We start from the raw sequence: 26684 nt of genomic DNA on the forward strand, positions 1-26684 counted from the left end.
TATTATTCTGAAGTAACATTACTCTTACTTTGAGTACAATTTTGGGCTGCTCTACCCACCTCTTGGTTATGAAAAAAAATATATACCATGATAATAAAAAGAGATCAAAGCAGTCACATACCTTTTGGAGTCATGGTGTTTGTCAATGTGGTCAATATGCTTGGTGTTGTCCTGGTGGTGGACATGGCTGTATTTGAACTTGATGTACTCATGGATGTATTAGTTGTGGTTGAAGACTCTGTGTTGTTTGGCACTATAGTGGCTGTAGATATGGTTGTGGTTGTGTTTCGGGGTGCAGGAGTTATCGAAGTTGTTGTTGTTCCAGGATTTGTGGATATGGTTGTGTTTGGGGTCGTAATAGTAGTCATGATTGTGTTTGTCGTTGCAAGTGAGGTGCTTCGCGTTGTATCAGTTGTGGATATGGTTGAGTTTATAGGGTTTTGGGTTGCAGTAACCACGGGTGTTCTGGTTACTATTTCAGGTATTTGTGATATGGTTGTATTTATGTTCTGGGGTGTGGTAGTCATTGTTGTATTGTGGGTTGCAGTAGTCATAGGTGTACTTGTCATTGTTTCAGGCATTTGGGATATTGTTGCGTGTAAGATTTTGGTCATGGTAGTCATTGTTGTGTGAGTTTTTGCTGTCATGCTTGGCATTGGATTAGATGTGGCTACAGTTGTGTTTTGCGGAGTATTGGTGGTGGTAGTTATAGATGTGTTACTTGTTGCAAATGCTGACATGGTTGTGTCTGGAGTTGCTGTAGTCATGGTTCTGTTCCTCATGGTTGAGTATTCTGTGGTTTTTGGGATTGTAGTAGCTCTCAGTATGTTTGTGGTTGTGAGTATGGTCGTGTTTTGTCTTGTTGCAGATATGGTTGTGTGTAATGGGTTTTCGGTTGCAGTAGTCACAGGTATGCTTGTCATTGTTTCAGTTGTTAATGATATGGTTGGATTTGTGTTTGGGGTTGTGGTAGTCATTGTTGTGTTTGTTGTTGCTGGTGTTGGTTTTGGCATTGTGCTCATAGCGGAGATATTTGCGTTTTGCGGTGTAGTGGTGATGCTGGTCATAGATGTGTCGGTTATTGCAGATGTGGACATGATTCTGTCTCGAGTTGCTGTAGTTTTGAATCTGTTTGTCATGGTTGACAATTCTGTGGTATTTGGCACTGTAGTAGCTAAAGCTATGGTTGTTGTTATTGTGATTTGGGGAGCAATAGTCATGGTTGTTACTGTTGTTACAGGACTTGTGGATATGACTTTGTTTTGGGTTGTGATAGTCATGGTTTTGTTTTTTGTTGCAGGTGTGGTGCCTGGCATTGTACTAGTTGACAAAATGGTTGGGTTTGGTGAGTTTTGGGTTTCAGTCATCATAGGTATGCTTATCATTGTTTCAGGTATATGGGATATGGTTGTAGTTATGTCTTGGGTTGTGGTAGTCATTGTTGCATTTGTTGTTGGTGTTATTGTAGTGCTTGGCATTGTTCTGGTGGATACGACTGTGTTTAATTGGCTTTGGGTTGTGTTAGTCACAAGTGTGCTTTGCATTTCTTCAGATGTATGTGATCTGGTTGTATTTATGTTCCCGGTTGTTGTAGTCATTGTATTTGTCGTTGTTGCTGGTGTGGTGCTTGGCGTAGTGGTAGTTGCGGATATGGTTCTATCTCTAGTTGCTGTAGTCATGAATTTGTTTGCCGTGGTTGAAGATTCTATGGTATTTGGCACTGTAGTAGTGGTAGGTGTGGTTGTGGAAGTTGCGTTTTTGGGTGCGGTAGTCAAGAATGCTACTGCTGTTGTAGAACCTTTGAATATGGCTGCGTTATGGGTTGTGATAGTCATGGTTTTGTGGTGTGTGGTGATTGTAGTAGTTGTTTCAGGTGTTTGTGATATGGTTTTATCTATAGTCTGACTTCTGGAAGTCGTTCTTCTGTTTTGGGTTGTAGCAGTCACAGGTGTGCTCGTCATTGTTTCAGGTGTTTGGGAAATGTGTGTATTTATGATTTGGATTGGGTTGGTAGCCATTGTTGTCGTGCTTGGCATTGGACTAGATGTGGATATAATTGTGTTTTGCGATGTATTGGTAACTGGTAGGCATAGATGTGTTACTTGTTGCGGATATGGCCATGGTTGTGTCCGCAGTTGCTGTGGTTATGGATCTGTTTGTCATGGTTGAAGATTCAGTGGTATTTGGTAATGTATATATGGTTGTGGATGTTGTGTTTTGGGGTGCCGTCGTCATGGATGTTACTGTTGTTGTAGAAGTTTTGGATAAGGTCGTGTTTAGGGTTGTGATCGTCATGTTTTTTTGTGCGGTGCTTGGGATTGTTGTAGTTGTGGATATTGTTCTGTTTAATGGGTTTTGAGTTACTGTAATCACAGGCGTGCTTGTCATTGTTTCAGGTGTTTGGGATATGGTTTTATTGATGTTTTGGGTTGTGGCAGTCATTGTTGTGTTAGTTGTTGCTAGCGTGGTGCTTGGCATTGTACTCGTAGTGGAGAAAGTTGGGTTTTGCTGTGTAGTGGTGATACTAGTCATCGATGTATTAGTTATTGCAGATGAGGACATGGTTCTTTCTGGGGTTGCTATGACTCTGTTTGTCATGGTTGACGATTCTGTGGTATTTGGTACTGTAGTAGCTTTCGCTATGGTTGTGGTTGCTGTGATTTGGGGTGCAGTAGTCATGGATGTTACTCCTGCAGGACTTGTGGATATGATTGTGTTTTGGGTTGTGGTAGTCATGGTTGTGTGTTTTGTTTCAAGTGCGGTGCTTGGTATTGTACTAGTTGTGGATATGGTTCTGGTTGTGTTTTGGGCTGCAGCAGTCATAGTTGGGTTCATAATGGCAGGACTTGTGCATATGGTTGTGTTGATTATCTGGGATGTGGTAGCTAATGTGTTTGTCATTGCAAGTGGGGTGCCTGGTGTTGTACTAGTTGTGGATATAGTTGTGTTTTGCGGTGTAGAGGTGATGGTAGTCATAAATGTGTCAGTTGTTGCAGATGTGGACATGTTTGTTTCTGTAGTAATGGATCTGTTTGCTGTGTTTGCAGATTCTGTGGTGTTTGGCACTTTAGTAGCTGGAGGTGAGGAAGTAGTTGTGTTTTTGTATGCAGTAGTCATGGATGTTACTGCTTTAGCAGTACTTGTGCCTCCAGTTTTCTTTTGTTGTGTATTGGTTATGGTAGTCATAGATGTGTCAGGTGTTGTAGATGTGGACATGGTTCGGTCTGCAGTTGTTGTAGTCATGGATATGTATGCTGTGGTTGAAGATTCTGTAATATTTGGCCCTATAGTAGTTGTAGGTATTAGTGTGGTTGTGTTTTGGAGTGTAGTGGTCATGGAGTTTACTGCTGTTGCAGGACTTGTGTATATGGTTGGCCTCTGGGTTGTGGTAGTCACGATTGTGTGTGATGATGAAAGTGTGGTGCTCGGTGTTGTAGTACTTGTGGACAGGGTCGTATTTGTTGTATTTTGGGTTGCAGCAGTCGTTCTGTTTGTGATGGCAGGTGTTGTGCATATGGTTGTGTTTATTATCTTGGCTGAGGTAGATATTGTGTTTTTTGTTCCCAGTGCCGTGCTTGGTGTTGTACTAGTTGTGGATATGGTTGTATTCTGGGTTGAAATAGTCACAAGTGTGCTTGATATTCCCTGTGTTGTGTATATGTTTGTTTTAGTGTTCACATTTGTGGTAGTCATTATAGTGTTTGTATTGTTGTTTGTTGTTTTTGCAACTGTGGTACTTGTGGCAATAGTTGTTTGCATGGGTGTGTTTGTTCTGTTTTGTGTAGTCATAGTTTTGTTTGTCGTTGATGCAAGTGTGTTGCTTGATGATATGCTACTTGTGGATAGGCTTGTTTTTTGAAGTGGGGATATGCTTTCTGTTGGTGATTTCGTCATGTTTGTTTGGGATCTCTCACTTTCTGTTGATGTGTTTGTAAGTATGCTTTTCATTGTCACAGGTGTTATCACTCTGGATGCTGTAGTTTCTGTAGTGTCTGTGGAAATGGTAGTTCTTGATTTGATTCTCGAAGCCTTTTCCTTGATGGTTGTTCTGTAGTGCTGGGCAGCTGTGATGTTGAGCACACTTCTAGTTGCTGTTGTGTTTGTTGGATTCCCAGGTCTTAATACGTCGTCATCATCAGTTGCTGCCACAGTATCGGGTCCTGAAGTCACCGTTATACGAGATGAATCTATAGCTGCGGTAGTTAGAGATTGAGTCAGTAACATGTACCAAGGATGTGACAAAAAAGTACATCTTTCTTTGCGTTCAACTTTACCTTTGTGTTTTTGTGTGATACTGCAATACATACACATATAGCCAATAGAAAGATAATTTAGGTCAGGAATGCCCAGAATAGCCTTTTTCAAGCTATTGTCTTTCCGAAAAACCTGGCAGTTGAGACGGTTGGATTTCTCAGAAATATTCCATATGTAAATAAATATGTAATATTTGCTGTGATTCGATTGCTGTTCTCCTTAATTTGAATATGGAAAACAGCTTTGCTAGCCCGCCGGTTACTTTTAGATGAATACTTTATTCATCCCTCGTTGTCGCAATAGTAATAGTGACAGCCACTAAATTATAGCCTAAATCTGATAGTGACAGGATACTGATAGCTAGTTCTAGGTGCAGATTACATTGACTATTGATCCTAGCTCGGTCCAAATGCACTGGTGATGTCCAGCCATCCATTATCCTCACTAGGGTCGCGAGCGTGCTGGAGCTATCTTCGGGCGAGAGGCGGGGTACACCCTGAACTGGTCGCCAGCCAATCGCAGGGCACATAGAAACACACAAACATTTGCGCACACATTCACACCTAAGGGCAATTTATAGTCTTCAGTCAACCTACCATGCATGTTTTTGGGATGTGGGAGGAAACCGGAATGCCCGGAGAAAACCCACGCAGGCACGGGGAGAACATGCAAACTCCACAGAGGCGAGGCTGGATTTGAACCCCGGTCCTCAGAACTGTGAGGCAGATGTGCTAACCAGTCGTCCGCCATGCCGCCCATAAGGAAAAATAATAAATAAAAAGAAAGCAACAGCAACAAAGAATACAGAAGGCAATAGTTTACTTTTGCAATATAGTATTGTTATTGTCAGATGGGACTCTACCCAGGCAGAGGAATCAAAGCTCTTGATTCAGCATCTTGAAGGGTGACCAGCTATCTGTGTAATTATGTCATTGATTTTTTTTTTGTTCTTCAAATATTTTTTCTCATGCAATATACTCAATGAGATTTAACCAGTGATTAATATTAATAGATTTTTTTTCCCAATTTAATAAAATTGTTGTCTTAGCGGCAGCTAACGCAACAAGTATTGATTGTGAATATTTATTTGGGAGGTCGATTATGCTTAAGTCCCCAAGTATGGACAATCTTGGGGAAAGTGGAACCCTCCAGTTCAAAATATGCAATGAAACAGTAACAGTGACCAAGCCCTGCTTGTGAATAGGAAAGATTTGTGACTATTTGCCGCCACCTATAGATTCCGCAAGATGGTAGAAAAGCATTACGTTTTTATTACACACACACATATATATATATATAGTGTAGTACAGTGAAGTTTATATATATATATATATATATATATATATATATATATATATATATATATATATATATATGTTTTGTTTTTTGTCCAACTTTAAATCTCTGTATCGTTCATTCTTTCCATTTTCAGTTGGCGATAGAAAATCAAAAATGAAAGCAAATTATTATTTTGTTACCGTATTTGTTTTTTTAATCTAACATTTCATATTCCTATTTTCAGCTCAGATCAAAAGTATAAAATGAAAAAAAAAGGCAAAAAAAAAATCTGTTTACAGGCAACTTGTTATTGTTTCCGATACTTTATCCAATTTTATGTTTACACAACTGTTCATGACTTGCCTATGACCTTTACAAATTACTTTTTGGAAAATAACCACAGAGGATTGTCGGGTTACAAAAATGCAGAGCTTTTACTATACGTACAAGTACACGATAGACAGAGATTCTGTCAAAAAATGCAACCAAAGGGATGATTTCATTCATGGCTACGCACAAAGGGTCATTGTGCTGTAATAAATACAATAATGCCATAAGCAGTACTATGGAGGCATTATAAGCGGGGGAAAGTGATGTTGAGTCGAAGGGCCCAAGACTGACAGGGGCCGTAGCAAATTCTATTTCTAATTTGTGCTATTGAAGTGATGGGACCCGAAATGGTATTTTTCCACGGGGCCCCAAATCCCATTTTTATAAATGTCATCTGTTCACTGCTTACAAACATTACATACTGTAAGTGATGTCATAATAATACCGATTAGTTCCAGTATACAGATTAGCAGAAAAGATCGATTTTCTAATACTTTGTGTTCTACACCTCTGATCCAGAAACATGTAACCAGAAAGTGAAAGCAAGTTACCTTGAAAAGATGCAAACAAATATATCCAATAAATGATTCTTCTTTTCATCATGACAACCGGGTTAAGTCTCTCCACCCAGCATCAATGTGAGCTATGTGTCACACTTTTCCAAGAGCGTGTGTTTGTATTTTTCACTTTCCTTGTTCATTCATGCTCCACCCTCAGCTATTAAGCAAGGAGCATTGACAGGGAGGCTACATAAAATGGTAAAACATCATTATTGCAATGATAATCTCGATGTTGTTTTTGGCAGACTGAATGATTTTGAGTATTTAAAAAAAAAAAAAAAAAAAAAAAAAATCTAATTAGTTTATTGCAGTAATTCAAAAAGTAAATGTACATGAATGAAACAAATCATTTTCACATGGTCAAATCCAATTCTTACCTAATGTCTATATGAAAAAAGTAAATTGATTGTTTCCTATGTAATATAATTTTTTGAGATGCTGAATTTAGCAGTTTTGGTTGCTGTAAAATCTGAAAAAAAACCATCTAAATTATAAGAAATAAAATCTTAAATATTTTACTCTGTATAGTTGTAGTCTAGATAACTAACTTTTGATATTGAACTAGTGAAATAATACGTTTTCCACAATATTCTAATTTATTCCATCCATCCATCCGTTTTCTGTGGTTTGTTCTCATTTGGGTCACGGGTAATCTGGAGCCTATCCCAGTTTACTATGGGCGTGAGGCGAGCGACACCCTGGGCTGGTCGCTAGTAAATCGCAGGGCACATATATAGACAATCATTCACACTCACTTTTACACATTACAGTATGACAGTTTTTATTTCCCCCCCGTTTGTTTGCGAATTAATTCACTTCCATATGACAATTCCCAATTGATTGATGACCAATCCAGGGTATCGTCTGCCTGTGGCCTAAATTCAACTGGGATAGGCTCCAGCTCCAAATGATGATTTAATCATAAAAAAAAAAACTGCTAATACTTTGATCGACCAGACAATGGACTCTTTCTAATGGATATTTCCCAGTTGGTGTCAGGTGGCTAGTAATAAGAAGACAATACACTGAACTTAATCAACAAAGCACAAATTGACATTAAGGTTGTCAAACAGGTTTCGATCAAGGTACGGTTCTACTCACTTCGTTCTCAACTCTTTTCTTTAGAAGTTGATTAACTTTACAGGCCTGAAACTTCCTTATTGCTACGACTCGACTGTATTTCTTAGCATGTTATAATTATACAAATTGGTGGGTTTTGTTGTCTATTTTTGACTTTGTTGGTATTCATTGTGTCTTTATGAATACACGATGACAATGTATTTATGTACTTTAAATTCTGAAACACTGCTCACACTACAATTGATCATGACCATTTCAATTAGCACATTTAATTAAACAATGTAATCTGTTTTATGAAAGTTTACACAAGGAAACTTGTGTGTGTCTTCAATTAAAGCAAAGTTTTACAAAGTACTTCGGATTATTTAGTATTTCTTTTTGCCTTTGACAATGTCATTTTATATATATATAATATGTATTACTTTTTATGAAAAGCAAATATTGGGCCAAAGTATACATGAATATACAATAAATGAGGCAATTTTCTATTCAGTGTCGTGGGGGGCTGGCACCTAACCCAGCTGACATTAGGCGAAAGGCAGACTGCACCCTGATTAATTGTCAGTCACGGAAATTTTAAATCATTAATGAAAATATTGATTTGGAAAATTTATGTTTCATGGACAGCGGCTGAAATAAGCATTTAACATGTCACAATTTTTCTCACTAAATATACTTCTCAAGGTGCTATTGACCTGAAAATGTCATCAGTTGTTAGGAACAACCCAAGTAATCCATACATACAAAGAAAGTAGAACAAATAAGATCAGAAATTAAGTTGCGTGTAAAATTTTCACATTTTACATGACACAGGGGAAAAAAAAGTGTTTAGCACATGAAGGGAGTTGCAAAAAGGGATGGAAAGCCAAGACAACACCTAAAATCTATCAATAATCAAACAGCAATCCAGTCCCTTGTCCGGTGCAAATGAATATCAGCTGGTTCATCCAAATTGATGGCCTACAAAAAGGTCAAGGTGTGAGTGAAGACATCTCATGATGGGTAAGAGCAAAGAGCTGTCTCAAGACCATTGCAAACTAATTGCTGTAAAACATAACAATGGCATTGGTTACAGGCACATATCTAAACTTCTGAATGTTCCAGTGAGCACGGTTGGGGCCATAATAATTACAGTCGGTACGGAAAGTATTCAGACCCTGTTAAATTTTTCACCCTTTGTTATGTTGCAGCCATTTGCTAAAATTATTTATTCATTATTTACCCTCATTAATGTACACACAGCACTCAATCTTGACACAAAAAAATGTCAATCATTCAACATTTTTGCAGATTTATTTAAAAAGAAAAACTGAAATATCACACAGCCATAAGTATTCTGACCTTTTGGTGTGACATTCATACATTTAACTCGGGTGCTGTCCATTTCTTCTGATCGTCCTTGAGATGGTTCTACACATTCATTGGAGTCCAGCTGTGTTTGATTATACTGATTGGACTTGATTAGGCAAGCCACACACCTGTCTATATAAGACCTTACAGCTCACAGTGCAAGTCAGAGCAAATGAGAATCATGAGGTCAAAGGAACTGCCTGAAGAGCTCAGAGACAGAATTTTGGCAAGGCACAGATCTGGCCAAGGTTACATAAAAAATATTCGGCTACACTTAAGGTTCCTAAGAGCGCTGTGGCCTCCATAATCCTTAAATCGAAGACATTTGGGACAACCAGAACATTTCCTAAACCTGGCTGTCCGGGGGAGCAATCGGGGGAGGAGGGCCTTGGTGAGAGAGGCTGCAGAAGAACCCAAAGATCATTGTGGCTAAGCTCCAGAGATGCAGTCAGGAGATGGGAGAAAGTTCTAGAAAGTCAACCATGAGTGCAACCCTCCACCAGTCGGGGCTTTATGGCAGAGTGGCCCGACGGAAGCCTCTCCTCAGTGCAAGACAAATGAATGTCCGCATGGAGTTTCCTAAAAAAACACCTGAAGTGGGTGCTACCACACAAAACATGTGTGGTAGGTCGATTAAAGACTCTAAATTGCCCATAGGTGTGAGTGTGAGTGCCAATGGTTGTTTGTTTATATGTGCCCTGCGATTGGCTAGAGACCAGTTCAGGGTGTACCCCGCCTCTCGCCCGAAGATAGCTGGGATAGGCTCCAGCACGCCTGGGACCCGAGTGAGGATAAGCGGTACAGAAAATGGATGGATGGATGTTAAGTGGCAAACTTTTTGAAAAATATCTTGTATAGTACATTTAAGTACAGTTGTATTTAACTTTTAAGTACATTTGCATTTAATCTGTTCGAGCTGTTTGTATGTATACATTATATACGCAATACATATATTTGATCATTAAGTTCAGCTTTTTACTTTCCTATAGTTAGGCACTGTGCTAATTTTCAAACTGCATCATGTGACAGTGGTTTACAATCATATTAAATTGTAGAAATAAAACTTTTTTGATGAACACTTAGGCCTACTATGCTACAGAATATTAATGTTGGTAATGGTGGTACTTGGAGAGCTAAGTATATTTTAGGTGGCACTTGAGAACCGATGTAAAAGGGTCTTTTTGCCCATGCCTGCCCTGAAATAATAATAATAACCCTAGTGAGGATAAGCAGTACAGAAAATGGATGGATGATGATAATAATAATAATAGTAGGCAGCACAATGACGACTGATTAGTACACCTCCCTCACAGTTCTGAGGACACGGGTTTAAATACGGCCTCGCCTGTGTGGTTTTCTCCAGGTACTCCGGTTTCGTCTCGCATCCCAAAAACATGCATGGTAAGTTAATTGAAGACTAAATTGCCCGTAGGTGTGAATGTGCGTACGAATGTTTTTTGTGTGTTTTTCTAGGCTCCAGTACAACCGCGACTTTCGTGAGGATAATAATGATAGATAAGATACTATAGTTCCTATTTTTGGTTTGTTTGACACGACTGTTTGTAATGTAACACTCTGCGCATGCGCAGTCGCCTGACTGCTTGTGAGTTCCGCTGGCATTTGAGCAGTGAGCACAAATGTAGCAATGTGGTAGTGGGAATGGGAAGATGCGTTTCATTAGTCTTGTCATGTAAAAAGCGTTTATTATCAGAGTAGGCCTTCCCCATTTTTTTAATTTTTTTTTTGTAAAGGCACGCGCTATCGTTCATTTTATTAGCTTCGAAGTTTGCGTTTGCACTACTAGTAATGATGCTAGTTTATGTATTGATCACTCCAAATCAACTGGATCGTTAGCTTCATAAATGGCGTTCCAGTATTCTGTTACTTCGTACTAATTCTTATTGGTTACCTTTTTTTTTCGGGACAAAACAATGTAACCCACTCGCATGCGCACAATGGACAGAGACTTGTTGAAGCAGTGCCTGTCGTATCATGGAGAGTCATTGTTGAACAAATTGAAATGTGAACAAACTGAAAACCCCGACTTTCAAGCCGTGGTGACTGACCTGTGCAATGCTTCATATGAGGGGTGAGTCGTCTCAAAACATAACTTCATCAACCCCATGCCATACTGTACGTAGCTAAATTATACAGATTATACTACATTTCGAACGTCACGCTCTGGTTTTAACCAAGCAATTAATAAGGTTGGGAGGGTTACTCTAAAAATGAATTCCGATACTGTTACTAGTTACCTGTTAAAAATGCAGTTAGTCACGTAATCCAAGTACCACAATATTCAAGTAATGCAACTTGATTACTTTTCGATTACTCCAACAAACAACTCAGGACAGAGCAGCTTTTGTTTGAAGCCACCCACTTTTCAAGTGAGCAAAAGTATTGGAACAGACATGAAATTCACTTAAAGTGAATAACATTAAATATTTGGTGGCGTAACCCTACTTGCAATAACTGCATCAAGTCTGCGACCCATTGACTTCAACAGACTGGAATTGTTAACTTTTGTCTCATATTCATCTTTTGATTTGAAACCCAAATGTCTTCAGGATACAACAAAAACAAAGAAATTGACCTTGCCATTACTTTTGGAAGGGACTGCACATATTCTGTCTTGTTATGTAAATGTTTAATATGCATGTTTTTGGAATGCGGGAGTGGGCAGAACATGGAAACACCGGGATTCAAATCCAAAACTTCAGAACTGTGAGACAGACGTGCTTACCTCTTGTTCACTGTGCTGCCTAGCTTCAAAGTTTTTAAAACCTATCCACATGACACAGTGTGTGTGTTATACCGAGTGACTCCAATCATCTTGACAGCCCTACTCTCATGTTCATTGCCAGCTGAGATACAGCGGGTGAAATAAGTATTTAAAACGTCACCATTTTTCTCATTGAATATATTTCCAAAGGTGCTATTGACAGGAAATTTTCACCAGATGTTGGGAACAACCTAAGTAATCCATACATGCAAAGAAAGTAGAACAAATAAGATCACAAATTAATTTGTGTAATAATGTGGAATGACACAGGGAAAAAGTATTGAAGACATGAAGAAAGGGAGGTGCACAAATGCATGGAAAGCCAAGACAACACCTAAAATCATTTAATCATCAAACAGCTATCCATCCCCTTGTCAGTGCAAATGAATATCAAGCTGGTTCAGTCCGAATTGATGGCCTACAACAAGGTCTCATTGCCAAGGCGTGAGTCAAGACACATCTCACGATGTGTAAAAGCAGAGAGCGGTCTCAAGACTATTGCAAACTAATTGTTGCAAAACATAACGATGGCATTGGTTACAGGAGCATACCTCAGCTTCTGAACTTTCCAGTGAGCACGGTTGGGGCCATAATACATAAGTTGAAAGCCAATCATACCACCATAAATTTGCTTCGATCAAGTGCTCCTCGCAGGATTTCTGACAGAGGAGTCCAAAGAATAATCAGAAGAGTTGTCCAAGAGCCAAGGACCACATGTGGAGAGCTACAAAAAGACCTGGGGCCGCATGTACAAAGACTTGCGTGGATTTCCTCCTAAAGCATGGCGTACGCTGAAATCCAGAAAACGTCGTACACACAAAAATATTCAAATGTATGAAACTGCGTACTCATGAATCCAAGCACATTTCCTTCGTACATTCCAATCAACGTGGAAATGAGCGCACATGTTGGAGTAGCCGACTCCTCCCTGTCCACGTCCATATTTGAATATGCAAATCATGTTTAAATTAACCCTGCACCTGAGATGCCGATCTCTGCATGATCAGAAAAAAAAGGAAAATGAGCAAGGTAATGAAGAAAAATATTTTTTCTGAATGTGAAGTTGCTCAATAAAGTGGAGGCACGCAAGAAAATCCTCTTTGGCACTAGTTAATATTGTTAATAACACGCGAAAGAGGAGTGAATGGGACAGCGCGTGTGCGGCTGTCAATGCTCTGGAGACAGAATAGGGCGCACACTGAACTAAAATAGAAGTCGTCAGACATTAAGGTGGATGTGAAGCGGAGGACAGTTGCCCACTGCCAAAAGTGTGGCTAAAAAAAGGCGGAAGAACGGGCGCAGAGGGCCTCAGCCCGCTCGAGGAGAGAATCGCTGCGATCATGGGTGACGCTGCTCTCTCAGGGTTGATGGGAGGACATGTGGCTGACTATGATCACCCCACAAGGTTAATACCATGTATTTTTTAGAACTCATAACAAATGTGTTCATACAGTAACCTACACTCAGCCCTGTGAGATAATTGTCATGCGTAAATGTTGTATGTGTGCTATTTGTAATAAATCTTTTGAATTCAAATAGAAGCATATCACAGAGGATGTCAAAAACGTTGACTACTTTTTGATTACTCAATTTATTATTTTAATACACCGGAGAGGACATGCACACTGACAAAAAAATATATATATATTTTTAGAAGAATATGGGTAAATTATGTCAATTTAAACAAATTTTAATCATGTGCAACCGATGTACATGTTCAGATGAAGTAAATTCAAAGGTTTTCAGTGCATGTACTGGAATCACGAAGCGATTGTGAGGGCAATAGGCGGCATAAATGATCGCCTTGATCAATTAATAGGTGTCCTCACAAATATCAGTGGTTCATTAAATACACTTGTTAACAACTGAATTCTCAGTCCTTGCCTCAATTGCATTGTTGAAATCAAGTAAACAGAGCCCTGTTCAAGTAAACAGAGCCCTGTTCCCAAATAAGGAAAATATGCAAGTCATAGACGCCCCACACTCCAGCCCCCAAAAGGTTTATACTTTCCTATCGATGCCACGAGATGCCGTCAAAGCACATTTATCCTATTAGACAAGGCTGTAGCGTGTGTAAATGAAGCGCCCCAGCTTCAACCTTTCTGATATAATATATTTGTGCACCTTGACAGAAATGGTGAAGAGCGGAGCAGCCCCCTTGTGGAGCAGTTCATAGCTAGGAAAGCTGACATTCTTTTCAGTCCATCATGGAAGACTGCAACTCCTAAAGAAGAGGAGCATGGGGAGGAGGAGGCTGCAGGTTGTCCACGCTTTGCGCTTTTTGTCTATGTTGAGATACAACATTGTTAAGGGATTTCAATGTTAATGATGATTGATGAAGTTATTTGTGTCCACCACTATATTTGAAACTATTTTTTATTCAGCTTGAAATAAAATAACTTTATGCATGAAATGGAAAACTTTTTTTTTTTTGACACAGCTAATAACTCCCATTATAGCCAAGCAACTATTAAATATCAGCTATGATTAGCTAGGTGCTAGTTTAGCCCAATGCATTATTTGTTATTATCACACTTATGACAGTGAACCTCCAAAATTCAACACAATTCGTTTGTGACACTGGCTGTCCTTCCAAATTAACCCATAGGAAATGATCTAAAGTAAATCAGTATGTCCAGGTTCAAAGTATCGCCATCTTAAAGCCTGGAATTGTACAATGTTTTAAGTTACATTTTAACATTCCGCATTGTCATATAACTGTAAAGACAATGTAAAAACTGCAATGAAATAAAAAAATAAGGCAAATCTGAACTACTTACCCTTTGAAGATGGCTGATAGAGGCTGGGCATTGTTAAGAACCTAACGCTTTGATTCGATTTTGTTTCTTTAGGTTGCAAAAATTTTGACAATTTTTAAATATTTATTTTTAATGCCATGTAAGAATATGTCGTATCTCACATCACATTTTTTAAGCAATAAAACATCAGAAAATAAAAAGTTGCACATAACTTATTTGTACTATAAATGGATGTCCAAAAGTAAAAAATTGCAGTTGTGTATAAACACTGAACAGGTAAAGTGCATGTAAACTTCAATTATTTCCTCTTAGAAATTGTAATAAAAAATGCACAATGATAACTTACTTGTTCATATGGAGTACAAAAATTCAAACATGACTGCAGCTCTATTTTGAAAAAGTACCTTGTGTGTTTACTTCAATATATTTTTACTTATTAGGGTTACTATTATTATTTGCAGGGTATTTAAGTAATACTAATGAAGTAGCATGTTTGAGGCATTGTGAGACCAGTCAGTACAGGTACTTTCTTCGTCAAACCCCATTCTTTTATTCCGTCTGTCAACAAGTTCGCAATAGTACTCCCTCCCTGTGTGGCTTCTTCATAAGGGTCTCTAGTCTGCAGAACATTTGACACGAATTCCCACTCATTAGAAAGGAAATTGGAAGTGCTAGTTATTAACGTAGGGGTCATTCGCTCTTTCTGTGGACTTGTGTACAGTTCAGGGATGGCGACTTTCGGTGTGTTTTCATCCTGGAATTGTGTATTGTGGTTGGAGTGTGGCGGCACGGTGGACGACTGGTTAGAGCGTCAGCCTCACAGTTCTGAGGACCCGGGTTCAATCCCCGGCCCCGCCTGTGTGGAGTTTTCATGTTCTCCCCGTGCATGCATGGGTTTTCTCCGGGCACTCCGGTTTCCTCCCACATCCCAAAAACATGCATGAATTGGAGACTCTAAATTGCCCGTAGGCATGACTGCGAGTGCGAATGGTTGTTTGTTTCTATGTGCTCTGCGATTGGCTGGCAACCAGTTCAGGGTGTACCCGCCTCCTGCCCGATGACAGCTGGGATAGGCTCCAGCACGCCCGCGACCCTAGTGAGGAGAAGCTGCTCAAAAAATGCATGGGATGGATGGATGGGTTGGAGTGTTCATTTTTGTGTTCCGGATTCACAGGGGAATCCAAAATGATCCCAAACGTCACGTTTAAAAGTAGATTTTTGGAATCGATATTGAATTGCGGAAAAAGATTTGCAGCGCATTATTGAATTGATATTTTTACCCACCCGTAAAGGTTATCATTACACTCTTCCTTTTGATGCCACCATAGGAGTGTAGGAGTGATGGCATCACAAGAGAAATGCAAAAAACCAAACAAACGAAAAAACACAAAACACAAACTCTTGTTGAGTTAATAGTTTAGAGTTCAGGGGTGTCAAACTCATTTGAGTTCGCGGTTCACATTTACCCTAATTCAAGCACAAGTGGGTCTGACCAGAATATTTGTCTTAATAAGCTAAATAACAACTAATCCACATTTGTCTTGTTTTGGTTCAAATAATTTGGAAAATAGTCACATTTAGTGATTATTTTCTTGTTGCAAATGTCTCAAATTGTAGGAGCAAGCTGAAATTTGTTAACAAAAATTATAGCAATTTCAACAATTTTTTTTTTCATTTACACGTGCAATTTAAAGCGGACCTCCTGGCATGTGCCTTATGATTGCATTCACTGTCAGTTTATCCCTAGCAATATTCATAAACACTTCAAAGAACTTCTGTGTGTTTAATATTGCATAATGTTGACCCAATATGCTTTTTTTCTATCTATCTATCTATCTATCTATCTATCTATCTATCTATCTATCTATCTATCTATCTATCTATCTATCTATCTATCTATCTATCTATCTATCTATCTATCTATCTATCCATCCATCTATCCATCCATCCAGTGTGTGTGTGTGTGTGTGTGTGTATATATATATGTGTATATATATATATATATATATATACACACAGTTTAATACATGCCTTTTTATTCGGCTTTTGTGTACTGTACTTTATTGACACGTCATCGCAGCCAACATGGATGACATGGAGAAATAGTCACTTTATTTTTCATTTAAAAATGAAAATAGAGTTTTTCTGGATTTTTCTGGAAACACTGCATCTGTAGCCTCATCCTGGACGAGTGGAGCAGCCGACAGCCGCCCAACAAACAAACCATTTGGAGAAAAAAACATTTACTTACAAAATTGCAAAAACTGGGAAAAGCCACCGCACGTCTATCGGGAAATGGAGATTCTGGGTACCAACACTGGGCCCAGTGGTGTGAATTCACAGTGACCAGACTTTCATGAACCACTTTGGTCAGGGTTTGTCAGTGCCCCCTCCACTGGACAAAATTAGCAGCAACCGTTAATTTTACTGTAAAATAGCAGTAAAAGTGTTCTTTCCCCACTAGCTGGATTGGACCCCTTGATGGGCCAGTTCTGGTCCGCAGGCCGTACATTTGACACTCCTGCTTTAGATGCTCAGTGAGTGTGATTTTTACCTGGTGTGCTCCAACTCCAACTTTTGTTTGACTTTTTGAGGCATGTTTTTCCAAAATGTTTCTATAGAACTCCAAATTGTACCACTTTTGGGTACACCACTGTAATAAGAAAACGATTGAAGCTCATAGTTTCACCAATTCATACAAATAATTATATGGCAGTATTTGTTAGCTATAATGACATTTAATATCTAAAATACTCAATATTTGAAATGCCCACATGAGTTGTTAATTGTTCTTGGCTCCTTTGAAAGGCGCTATACAAATTCAAAAGATTATTATTAATCAGTTTTATATAATTATTATTGTTGTTATTATTTTAATATTAGCTCCCAAAGCCTGAGTGACGATTTGATGTCATTATTAGGTCAGACATAAAAACGGAGTGATTGATTGTGTGTGATTAAGTGTGGAATGTGACTTGTTAATTAATTTCAGCCGTTGGTATCTAAAAACTGCATAATAATTGTTCTAATCTTCTTTCCAGAGGCTTATGCTGTCATGCCACCCTTGGAGTTATTCATGGAGGTGCCTTTTGAAGAGAGAAGGGCCATGCTTTATAGGGATTTAGAACGAGGAGACATTGTGGTGGGGAGGATCAACAATATTCGAGAATATGGCTTCTTTCTCACGCTGATTTGCATGGCAGGAGGGCTAAACAGAGACATAGAAGACCTGGAGTTATCAGTAAGCTAACATTCCCAATGTACTGTACAGGGCCATGTCAGCCTTCCACCTACACTATTACACACAAGAACCAATCAGTGTCAAGTACTGAAGAGTAGACACAATATCAAGGTGTCAGGTGACATGTTAGCCTGAATGTAACATAGTCACTGTGGAGTCTCTGAGTAACTGACTGGCTGTGTTTACTGCAGGGCATGATTCTCAATTTGGATTTTTTGTTCAATCCGACCTTTTTTATGTCGTTATTCACATTACAAAAACAAATGCGACTTGGACTGTGCAGGGAAGGCGTTCGTGACGTCACACACATGCGAACAACTGCGAGGCAGCTAGTTTACGGAAGTAGATGCGGCCCCTTACAGAGGTTCCCTCATGGCGCATTTGTGGCAAGATGCCGCATTTTCTTATTGTATTTGTCAGTTGTAAAGCATTTTCTTTTCGCCACTGACTTTTTTCTGCTCTTTTGTCTGCCGTTTGCTTTTGTCGCATGTCTCTTTTTTCAAACACTTGTGACGTTTGTCACCTTTTGACAACGTAGAAGCCTGATGAGTGCGCCGTGAGCATCCATATTGCACTCTCCTCGGATACATATCTGATATACAGTGGGTACGGAAAGTATTCAGACGCCCTCTTTATTTCCCTCTTTGTGATATTGCAGCCTTTGGTTAAGATATTTTCCTCATTAATGTACACACAGCACCCCATATTGACAGACAAAAACGGAATTGTTGAAATTTTTGGAGATTTATTAAAAAAGAAAAACTGAAATATTACACAGCCATAAGTATTTAGACCCTTTGCTGTGACACTCATATATTGAACTCGGGTGCTGTCCATTTCTTCAGATAATCCTTGAGATGGTTCTACACCTTCATTGGAGTCTATCTACGTTGGATTATACTGATTGGAAAGCCACCAACCTGTCTATATAAGACCTTACAACTCACAGTGCATGTCAGAGCAAATGAGAATCATGAAGGGCTCAGAGACAGATTTGTGGCAAGTAGGGTTGGGCATCGTTTGAATTTGAGGGATCCAGATTCCGGTTCCTTATTTCGATTCCAGTTCCAAACGATACTCTATTCCGATTCTTTTAGGAGGCTGGGTCAAAAACGTTTGCATGGTTTAAATAAAAGGTTTCCAAATTATGAACATCCATTTTCTTACCAGCCTGCAGCATAAACTAAAATGAACATTTGACTCGAGGTTCTTTATAACCAGTATCAATAGCAAACCTATGAACTACAACTCCAATTCCAATGAAGTTGGGACGTTGTGTTAAACATAAATAAAAACAGAATACAATGATTTGCAAATCATGTTCGACCTATATTTAATTTTATACACTACAAAGACAAGATATTTAATTTTCAAACTGATACTTTATTGTTTTGAGCAAATCTTCATTAACTTTGAATTTTATGGATGCAACGCCTTCCAAATAAAGCTGGGACAGGTGGCAAAAAAGACTGAGAAAGTTGAAGAATGCTCATCAAAGACCTGTTTGCAGCATCCCACAGGTGAACAGGCTAATTGGGAACAGGTGGGTGCCATGATTGGGTATAAAAGGAGCTTCCCTGAATTGCTCAGTCATTCACAAGCTAAGATGGTGCGAGGTTCACCTCTTTGTGAACAAGTGCGTGAGAAAACAGTCGAACAGTTTACGGACAATGTTCCTCAATGTACAATTGCAAGGAATTTAGGGATTTCATCATAATATACCATATCATCAAAAGAATCTGGAGAAATCACTGCATGTAAGCGGCAAGGCTGAAAACCAACATTGAATGCCCGTGACCTTCGATCCCGCAGGCGGCACTGCATCAAAAACCGACATCAATGTGTAAAGAATATCACCACATGGACTCAGGAAGACTTCAGAAAACCAATGTCAGTCAATACAGTTCAGCGCTACATCCGTAAGTGCAACTTGAAACTCCACTATGCAAAGCAAAAGCCATTTATCAACAACACCCAGAAACGCCGCTGGCTTCTCTGGGCCCGAGCTCATCTAAGATGGACTGATGCAAAGTGGAAAACTGTTCTGTGGTCCGACCAGTCCACATTTCAAATTGTTTTTGGAAATTGTGGACGTCGTGTCCTCTGGGCCAAAGAGGAAAAGAACTATCCGGACTGTTATGGACGCAAAGTTCAAAAGCCAGCATCCGTGATTGTATAGGGTTGTGTTAGTGCCAATGGCATAGGTAATTTAAACATCGGTGAAGGCACCATTCATGCTGAAAGGATACATACAGGTTTTGGAGAAACATATTCTGCCATCCAAACGTCTTTTTCATGGACGGCCCTGCTTATTTCAACAAGAAAATGCTAAACCACGTTCTGCACGTGTTACAACAGCGTGGCTTCGTAGGAAAAAGAGTGCAAGTCCTAGACTGGCCTGCCTGCAGTCCAGACCTGTCTCCCATTGAAAATGTGTGGCGCATTATGAAGCGTAAAATACGACAACGGAGACCCCGGACTGTTGAACAGCGGAAGCTGTACATCAAGCAAGAATGGGAAAGAACACCACCTACAAAGCTTCAACAATTAGTGTCCTCAGTTCCCAAACGTTTATTGAATGCTGTTAAAAGAAAAGGTGATGTAACACAGTGGTAAACATGACCCTGTCCCAGCTTTTTTAGAATGTGTTGGATCCATACAATTCTAAGTTAATGATTATTTGCTAAAACCAATAAAGTTTATCAGTTTGAAGATTACATATCTTGTCTTTCTAGTGTATTCAATTAAATATAGGTCAAACATGATTTGCAAATCATTGTATATTGTTTTTATTTATATTTAACACAACGTCCCAACTTCATTGGGATTGTAAAAGGCAATGTGTGTGGAACTAGGCTAATTGACTTAATATTCATTAATGTTTCAGCTAAAAGTTAAACATAGCATTGTTAAAATAGTTATTTGGGACTGTTTCACCACGTCAAAATGTTTATCTGTGCAAGTTATAACTTGACTTCCTGTTTTAAGCCTTTTATTGTGAAGGGTACGCACCGGAACTCAGCATTTTGGCACGAAAAGTAACTTCACACTGTAAAACATTTTTATTTTAATTTTTTAATGGATGGACCCAAATGCTATAAAACACTGATTCCTTTCCCTACCCACCGATGAGGCACTAGATTAGTGTTTGTGATATTGTGAGACGTTTATATGAATTTTGTCTCAATTCATTGTGATGTAAAGTTGATACGGTGACATTTTAGCCCAATGTTAAATTAAGCTGCTTCTTTTTTTTTTTTTTTTTTTTCATCGACGCTGACGTTACTAAAATAAGACTAAAATAAACACTCAAGACCATCAGTGCAAAAGTGCAAGCAACTGTTTACCTTGATAGCGGTATCAATGTTGGCAAAGACTTATTTTATTGTTTCACTCACCCAGTTGACTGAGAGTTGACTTCACTGAATCTCCGCGCGGTGTAGGCCGAGGCTCGGAGCGCGTCAGATGCTACACATTGTGAAGGCCTCCTTTGCACAATGTAATCTTATTCCAAGTGTTGCACAGAAGCGACTGGTCATTAATTTTAACAAAGTTAAGACACACCTTTGTTCGCCGCAGCTGCCGTTGGGCACAACCGCGTCATCGTGCGCATTCTTCTTCATGGTTTACGCCACTTCTTCATTGTTTTTCGCCACTTCTTCTTCGTGGCTGGAGGACTAGGCATCGAAACTGGAAACCAACATTTTTTAATTTGAACAGTTCCGGGAGAACTGGAATGTTAGTCCCGGTTCCAATCGGTTCTCGATGCCCAACCGTAGTGGCAAGGCACAGATCTGGCCAAGGTTTCAAAAAAGATTTCTGCTCCACTTAAGGTTCCTAAGAGCACAGTGGCCTCTATAATCCTCAACTGGAAGACGTTTGGGCCAAACTGAGCAATTTGGGGAGAAGAACCTTGGTGAGTGAGGTAAAGAAGAACCCAAAGATCACTGTGGCTGAGCTCCAGAGATGCAGTCGGGGAAATGGGCGAAAGTTCTGGAAAGTCAACCATCACTACAGCCCTCCACCAGTTGGGGCTTTATGGCAGAGTGGCCCGACGGAAGCCTCTCCTTAGTGCAAGACAGATAAAAGCCCGCATGGAGTTTGTTAAAAACACCTGAAGGACTCCAAGATGGTGAGAAATAAGATTCTCTGGTCTCATGAGACCAAGATAGAACTTTTTGGCCTCAAGTCTAAGCGGTATGTGTGGAGAAAACCAGGCACGGCTCATCACCTGTCCAATACAGTCCCAACAGTGAAGCATGGTGGTGGCAGCATCATGCTGTGGGGGGTGTTTTTCAGCTGCGGGGACAGGACGACTTGTTGCAATGGAAGGAAAGATGAATGTGGTCAAGTACAGGGATATTCTGGACGAAAACATTCTCCAGAATGCTCAGAACCTCAGACTGGGCCGAAGGTTCACCTTCCAACAAGACAATTACCCTCAAGCGCACAGCTAAAATAATGGAGTGACTTCGGGACAACTCTGTAACTGTTCTTGAATGGCCCAGCCAGAGCCCTGACTTAAACCCAATTGAGCATCTCTGGAGAAACCTGAAAATGGCTGTCCACCAATGTTCACCATCCAACCTGACAGAACTGCCGATGATCTGCAAGGAGGAATGGCAGAGGATAAGAAAATCCAGGTGTGAAAAACTTCCCAAAAAGTATCATGGCTGTATTAGCTCAAAACGGTACTTCTACTAAATACTGAGCAAAGGGTCTGAATACTTATGGCTGTGTAATATTTCAGTTTTTCTTTTTTAATAAAATAAATAAGTCAATATGGGGTGCTGTGTGTACATTAATGAAGAAAAAAAATGAACTTAAACGATTTTCGCAGATGGCTGCAATGTAACAAAGGATGAAAAATTTAAGGGGTTCTGAATACTTTCCACTGTATATCCACATATGAAAGAGGCCAGGGTTGAATATGAAACAAAATACGAATCCTACTGTTCGTATTGACATGAAAAAAATCAGATGTATGTCACATTGGGCAAAACATTCTCAATTGACCTGCAGTGTGAACATAGCCTCTTTGTAAATTTGTGGGGATTCATTTTTACATTACACAGTAATGCAACGACAGTAACACAGTCCTCAATTACCCCCCCCCCCCACCAACTAAATTCGTAGCCACGAAGGAATTGTGGTTCCTCGAAACAAGAAGACAAAAATTGAAAAAAAAAAAAAAATTGTACTTGTTTTTTTTATCTTTTTAAGGCAAATCATGTTAATCTTCAAATAACCTTAAATTGTTTGAGTGTTGAAAGAAAGTACAGCATTTCCCTGAGGTATTTCTCTATCAAGTCTTGGTTTCACCTGGGTCAGTTTCAGGTCATCAGCACGGATTGGCATAATAGAGCAACTGATTAATTGATGGTTAAGAATTTGGTTCATTCTCTGAATTCAGTTGTTGCTTAATCGTATCTTGAAGCAATTGAGACAAAATACAATGCACATAGTGTTCCCCTTAGTCGATTGTTGAAATATAATCAAATCCAAATCCCTCATCACCACTATATTTTGTGTGTGCTGAATTCACATTTGTCTTTTGAGCCGCATTTCTCAGTAAAACAAATCTCTGCCCCCCCACAGGCTCTTTGTCATATTAAAGAAATTCCTTCAGCTGGCAGCCATGATGATCCTTTGTCTTACTACCAGATTGGGGACTTAATCAGAGGTGATTATCTTCATTAAACATATTGTAAGACCAACTTTTGAAATGATTGATAGTGTGCTTCGGTTTCATTTATCAACCAACCAAATGCTCATATATGTGTTCACGATACAAATTAGCTTTTCTATTTATAGCTTCCTTCTGTTTGGTAGCAATGTTGCCAAAGTCCAATGTGTGTTGTTCTTTTGGTAATCCACTTCTTCATTTTCTTATGGCCGGGTTAATGACACTCCTCCATAATATGCCTCTGTTTTATCGCGGTCTGAGACTTACTGTACAAGACTGAATGACTATTTGATGCAAGTCCCATTGTCTCTGGCATTTTGTATGCCTGTTTTACTATAAAGATAACTAGAAAAAAAGCACTACTGTAGATTTCTCAATTTAAACAAATCCATTACGTAATGTTTTATCATCAATAAAATCTTGTTTGTTTTATAGCTGGTGTGAAAGACATTGACCGCTACCAGGAAAAAATAACGGTGTCCCTTCTCCAAGCATCCATTTCTGCCAGATCAGTTTGCATCCAACTCGGAGTCATGACCAGGGAGGAGTTACCTATACACTACGAGTAAGAGCACCAATTATCAATTATCAAATGATTCAACGCAAACTAACGTAGACAAATGCACTGTGTGAAACATTACCGTAATTTCTCGTGTATAATGCCACCCATGTATAATACGCACCCCCAAAGTCGACCTCAAAATTCTGGAAAAACCTTCTACTCATGTATAATGCATTTTTACAATGCATGATTTTGCTTTTACCCATATGATCAAAACATTAAATATCTATTTTGTTTTTTAAGATAATTATTCTGACGTTAAGCACTTTATTTGAACACAATATTATTTTTATTTACTTTTATTTTGAAATTCACAGCCCTACTTTTATTTAATAAATGAGTGCAAACAGTTGTGCTCATATGTTTGATTACCCAGGCAGAATTTGTAAGATGGATACAATTCTTGAAAGAAAACATGAAGGACCAGGCGAAACACATTTACTGTAATTTCTTGTGTATAATGCACATCCACCCACCCCCCAAAATGTCAAAAATATGCGCATTATACATTGGTATAGGAGAAAATGAAGAAGACATTCCCATTTCATAAATGTATACTACCATCTAGAGGTTATGAAAAAGCGGTACACATTCATTTCAATATGCCCCTGCCACCTAGAGGTTATGAGAAAGGTGTACACTTTCATTCTAATATGCTAGCACCACCTAGAGGCTATGAAAAAGGTGTCGCCTACACTTTCATTCCAGTAGGACAGCGCTATGTATGACTGCATAATATGTACAGTTGTCCACATAAGTTTACATACCCTGGCAGAATTTGTGAAATATTTTATTTATTTATTTTTTAAAATACGACTGATGACTGAACCACAACTATCATTAATTTCTTTATGGTTATGTTTTGTTTGATGATAATGCGTTTCTGAAATGCCTGACTGTTTAATTTGAATCCCATTAAAATAAAACTAAATGTGTTTCGCCTGGCCCTTTGTTTTCTTTAAAGAATTGTACCCATCTTACAAATTTTGCCTGGGTAATCAAACACATGAGCACAACTGTGTGTTTTCTCATTCACTAAATAAAAGTAGGGCTGTGAATTTCAAAATAAGAGCAAGTAAATAAAAATAATTACGTGTTCAAATAAAGTGCTTAACTTCAGAATAATTATTTGAAAAACAAAATGAACGAACTATAGATAATACTTCGTTTTGATCATATGGGTAGAAGCAAAATCGTGCATTGTAAAAATTTATTATACATAGGTAGAAGGGTTTTCCAGAATTTTGAGGTCAACTTTAGGGGTGCATATTATACATGGGTGCGCATTATACACAGGAAATTACGGTAATTTTATTTTAATGAGATTCAAATGAAACTGTCAAGCATTTCAGAAAAGCATTATCAGTAAACAAAATATAACCATGAAGAAATTAATAATGGTTGTTGTTCAGTCATCAGTCGTAAAAAAAAAAAAAAAAAAAAACCCAAAAAACAATATTTCAGAAATTCAGCCAGGGTATGTAAACTTATGAGTACAACTGTACAAATATGTAGGGATATGTACCCCTGTCATATCGGAATTAAAGTGTAGGCTACACCTTTTTCATAACCTCTACGTGGCGTTGGCATACTAGAATGCAAGTGTACACCTTTTTCATAACCTCGAGGTGGCGATGGCATATTGGAATGAAAGTGTACAGCTTTTTCATAACCCCTAGATGGCGCCATACAAATAACAAACATTTTTTTTTCATTTCCCCCTATATTTATGTATAATGCGCACTATTGACTTTTGATCTTTTTTTTTTTCTTATAAAATGAAATTAGTATAAAATACCAATGGAAATGTTAAAGGTTTTGAATTGGGTAGTCACAGGAGTGATAATGAAACTATATGTTTGTTAATTATGGCAACCTTTTCTCAGTCGTAGTGTTTGTGCAGCCAGTGACTCCACCAAGACATATGAGTGTATACTGAGGGGTTGCCATGGCTACCACAACCCCTCTGTGGTGGACTACCTGCTGGAGAACATTGGCGTTAGCGACATCCATCCTCCGTCAATGATGAGAGGACTACAGAGGTAAATGTGTGGTGCGCTGTAGTATTGCATGTAAGCAATATGATTTTGCGAGATTGTAGCATATAGAGGACAAAAATGTGACTGCGATAATAGTTTTTATGTTCCATCCCTCTACAGTAAACTGTTTGAAAAAGAAGATTTTGCGTCTGTCATCCGCAAGCAGCAGTCTGCATCCTGGGCCTTGACGTGGTACAAAACACAGCGATGTGGTAGTTTTGTCTTCCTGTGTCTCCAACAAGACACAAATTACACATTTCCCAATGTCTTTTTTTTCAGTGTTAAGGCAGGTGTTGGCCACTTTAAACAGGGTCGCCATGTGGAAGCCATGAATGAGTACAACAAAGCTTTGGACATTGACACAAATAATGTGGAAGCCCTGGTAGCACGGGGAGCACTGTGAGTTATTCTGAATTCATAGTCTTTACTAAGTTCACCACAATATTTTATAAAGCATATATTTATTTATTTTGCATTTTGCATATATTTTTAGAAATACAGTATGTTTACAGGTATTTGCTAGTCACAACATTAGGTTCAGCTGGCTTTACAAAGTTAATGCTCAGTTTTGATTGACACTGTCACGTTAATTACTGTGGCCATTTCTTGATCGTGTGTAGAACTCCACTGAAGTAAATTCTAACATCACCAATCTTGTTGTTGGTATTGAATGATGCTTGTTTTCAGTCTTTTTTTTTTTTTTTTATCAAATATTGCAGTAGCACATTTCTTTTGGGTGGCAAAATACATTTAAAAATGGAAA

The 26684-nt window shown here is 38.9% G+C and overlaps 2 protein-coding genes across 2 annotated transcripts in view; one reads left to right on the forward strand and one right to left on the reverse strand.

The window, feature by feature from the left end:
* Window positions 1-1803: 1803 nt before the first annotated feature.
* LOC133406649 (mucin-2-like) lies at window positions 1804-6489 on the reverse strand. Its single transcript, XM_061684391.1, has 2 exons — window positions 6414-6489; window positions 1804-4193 (listed from the first exon to the last, which is right to left on the reverse strand). Exons 1-2 carry the CDS (start codon window positions 6463-6465, stop codon window positions 2041-2043), a joined length of 2205 nt encoding a protein of 734 aa, XP_061540375.1. The 5' UTR covers window positions 6466-6489; the 3' UTR covers window positions 1804-2040.
* Window positions 6490-10471: 3982 nt separating this feature from the next.
* Window positions 10472-26684, forward strand: part of ttc14 (tetratricopeptide repeat domain 14) — a 22901-nt gene continuing 6688 nt past the window's right edge. Inside the window, 8 exon segments of the mRNA XM_061684390.1 lie at window positions 10472-10941; window positions 13767-13894; window positions 17435-17634; window positions 23233-23317; window positions 23756-23885; window positions 25769-25924; window positions 26042-26113; window positions 26201-26320. Of these exon segments, the coding sequence (XP_061540374.1) occupies window positions 10799-10941; window positions 13767-13894; window positions 17435-17634; window positions 23233-23317; window positions 23756-23885; window positions 25769-25924; window positions 26042-26113; window positions 26201-26320 (1034 nt within the window). The 5' untranslated portion in view covers window positions 10472-10798.

The sequence above is a fragment of the Phycodurus eques genome, chromosome 8 (genome assembly GCF_024500275.1).
Source record: "Phycodurus eques isolate BA_2022a chromosome 8, UOR_Pequ_1.1, whole genome shotgun sequence".
Taxonomy (NCBI): Eukaryota; Metazoa; Chordata; class Actinopteri; order Syngnathiformes; family Syngnathidae; genus Phycodurus; species Phycodurus eques.

What these genes read in the sequence shown, in the direction of transcription:
- LOC133406649 (XM_061684391.1), bottom strand. Translation starts at nt 6,465, where the DNA reads ATGATGAAAAGAAGAATCATTTATTGGATATATTTGTTTGCATCTTTT. An exon ending in TTTGTTTGCATCTTTTCAAG is followed by an intron (nt 4,194 to 6,413) that starts GTAACTTGCTTT and finishes TAACTACCGCAG; the next exon opens with CTATAGATTCATCTCGTATA.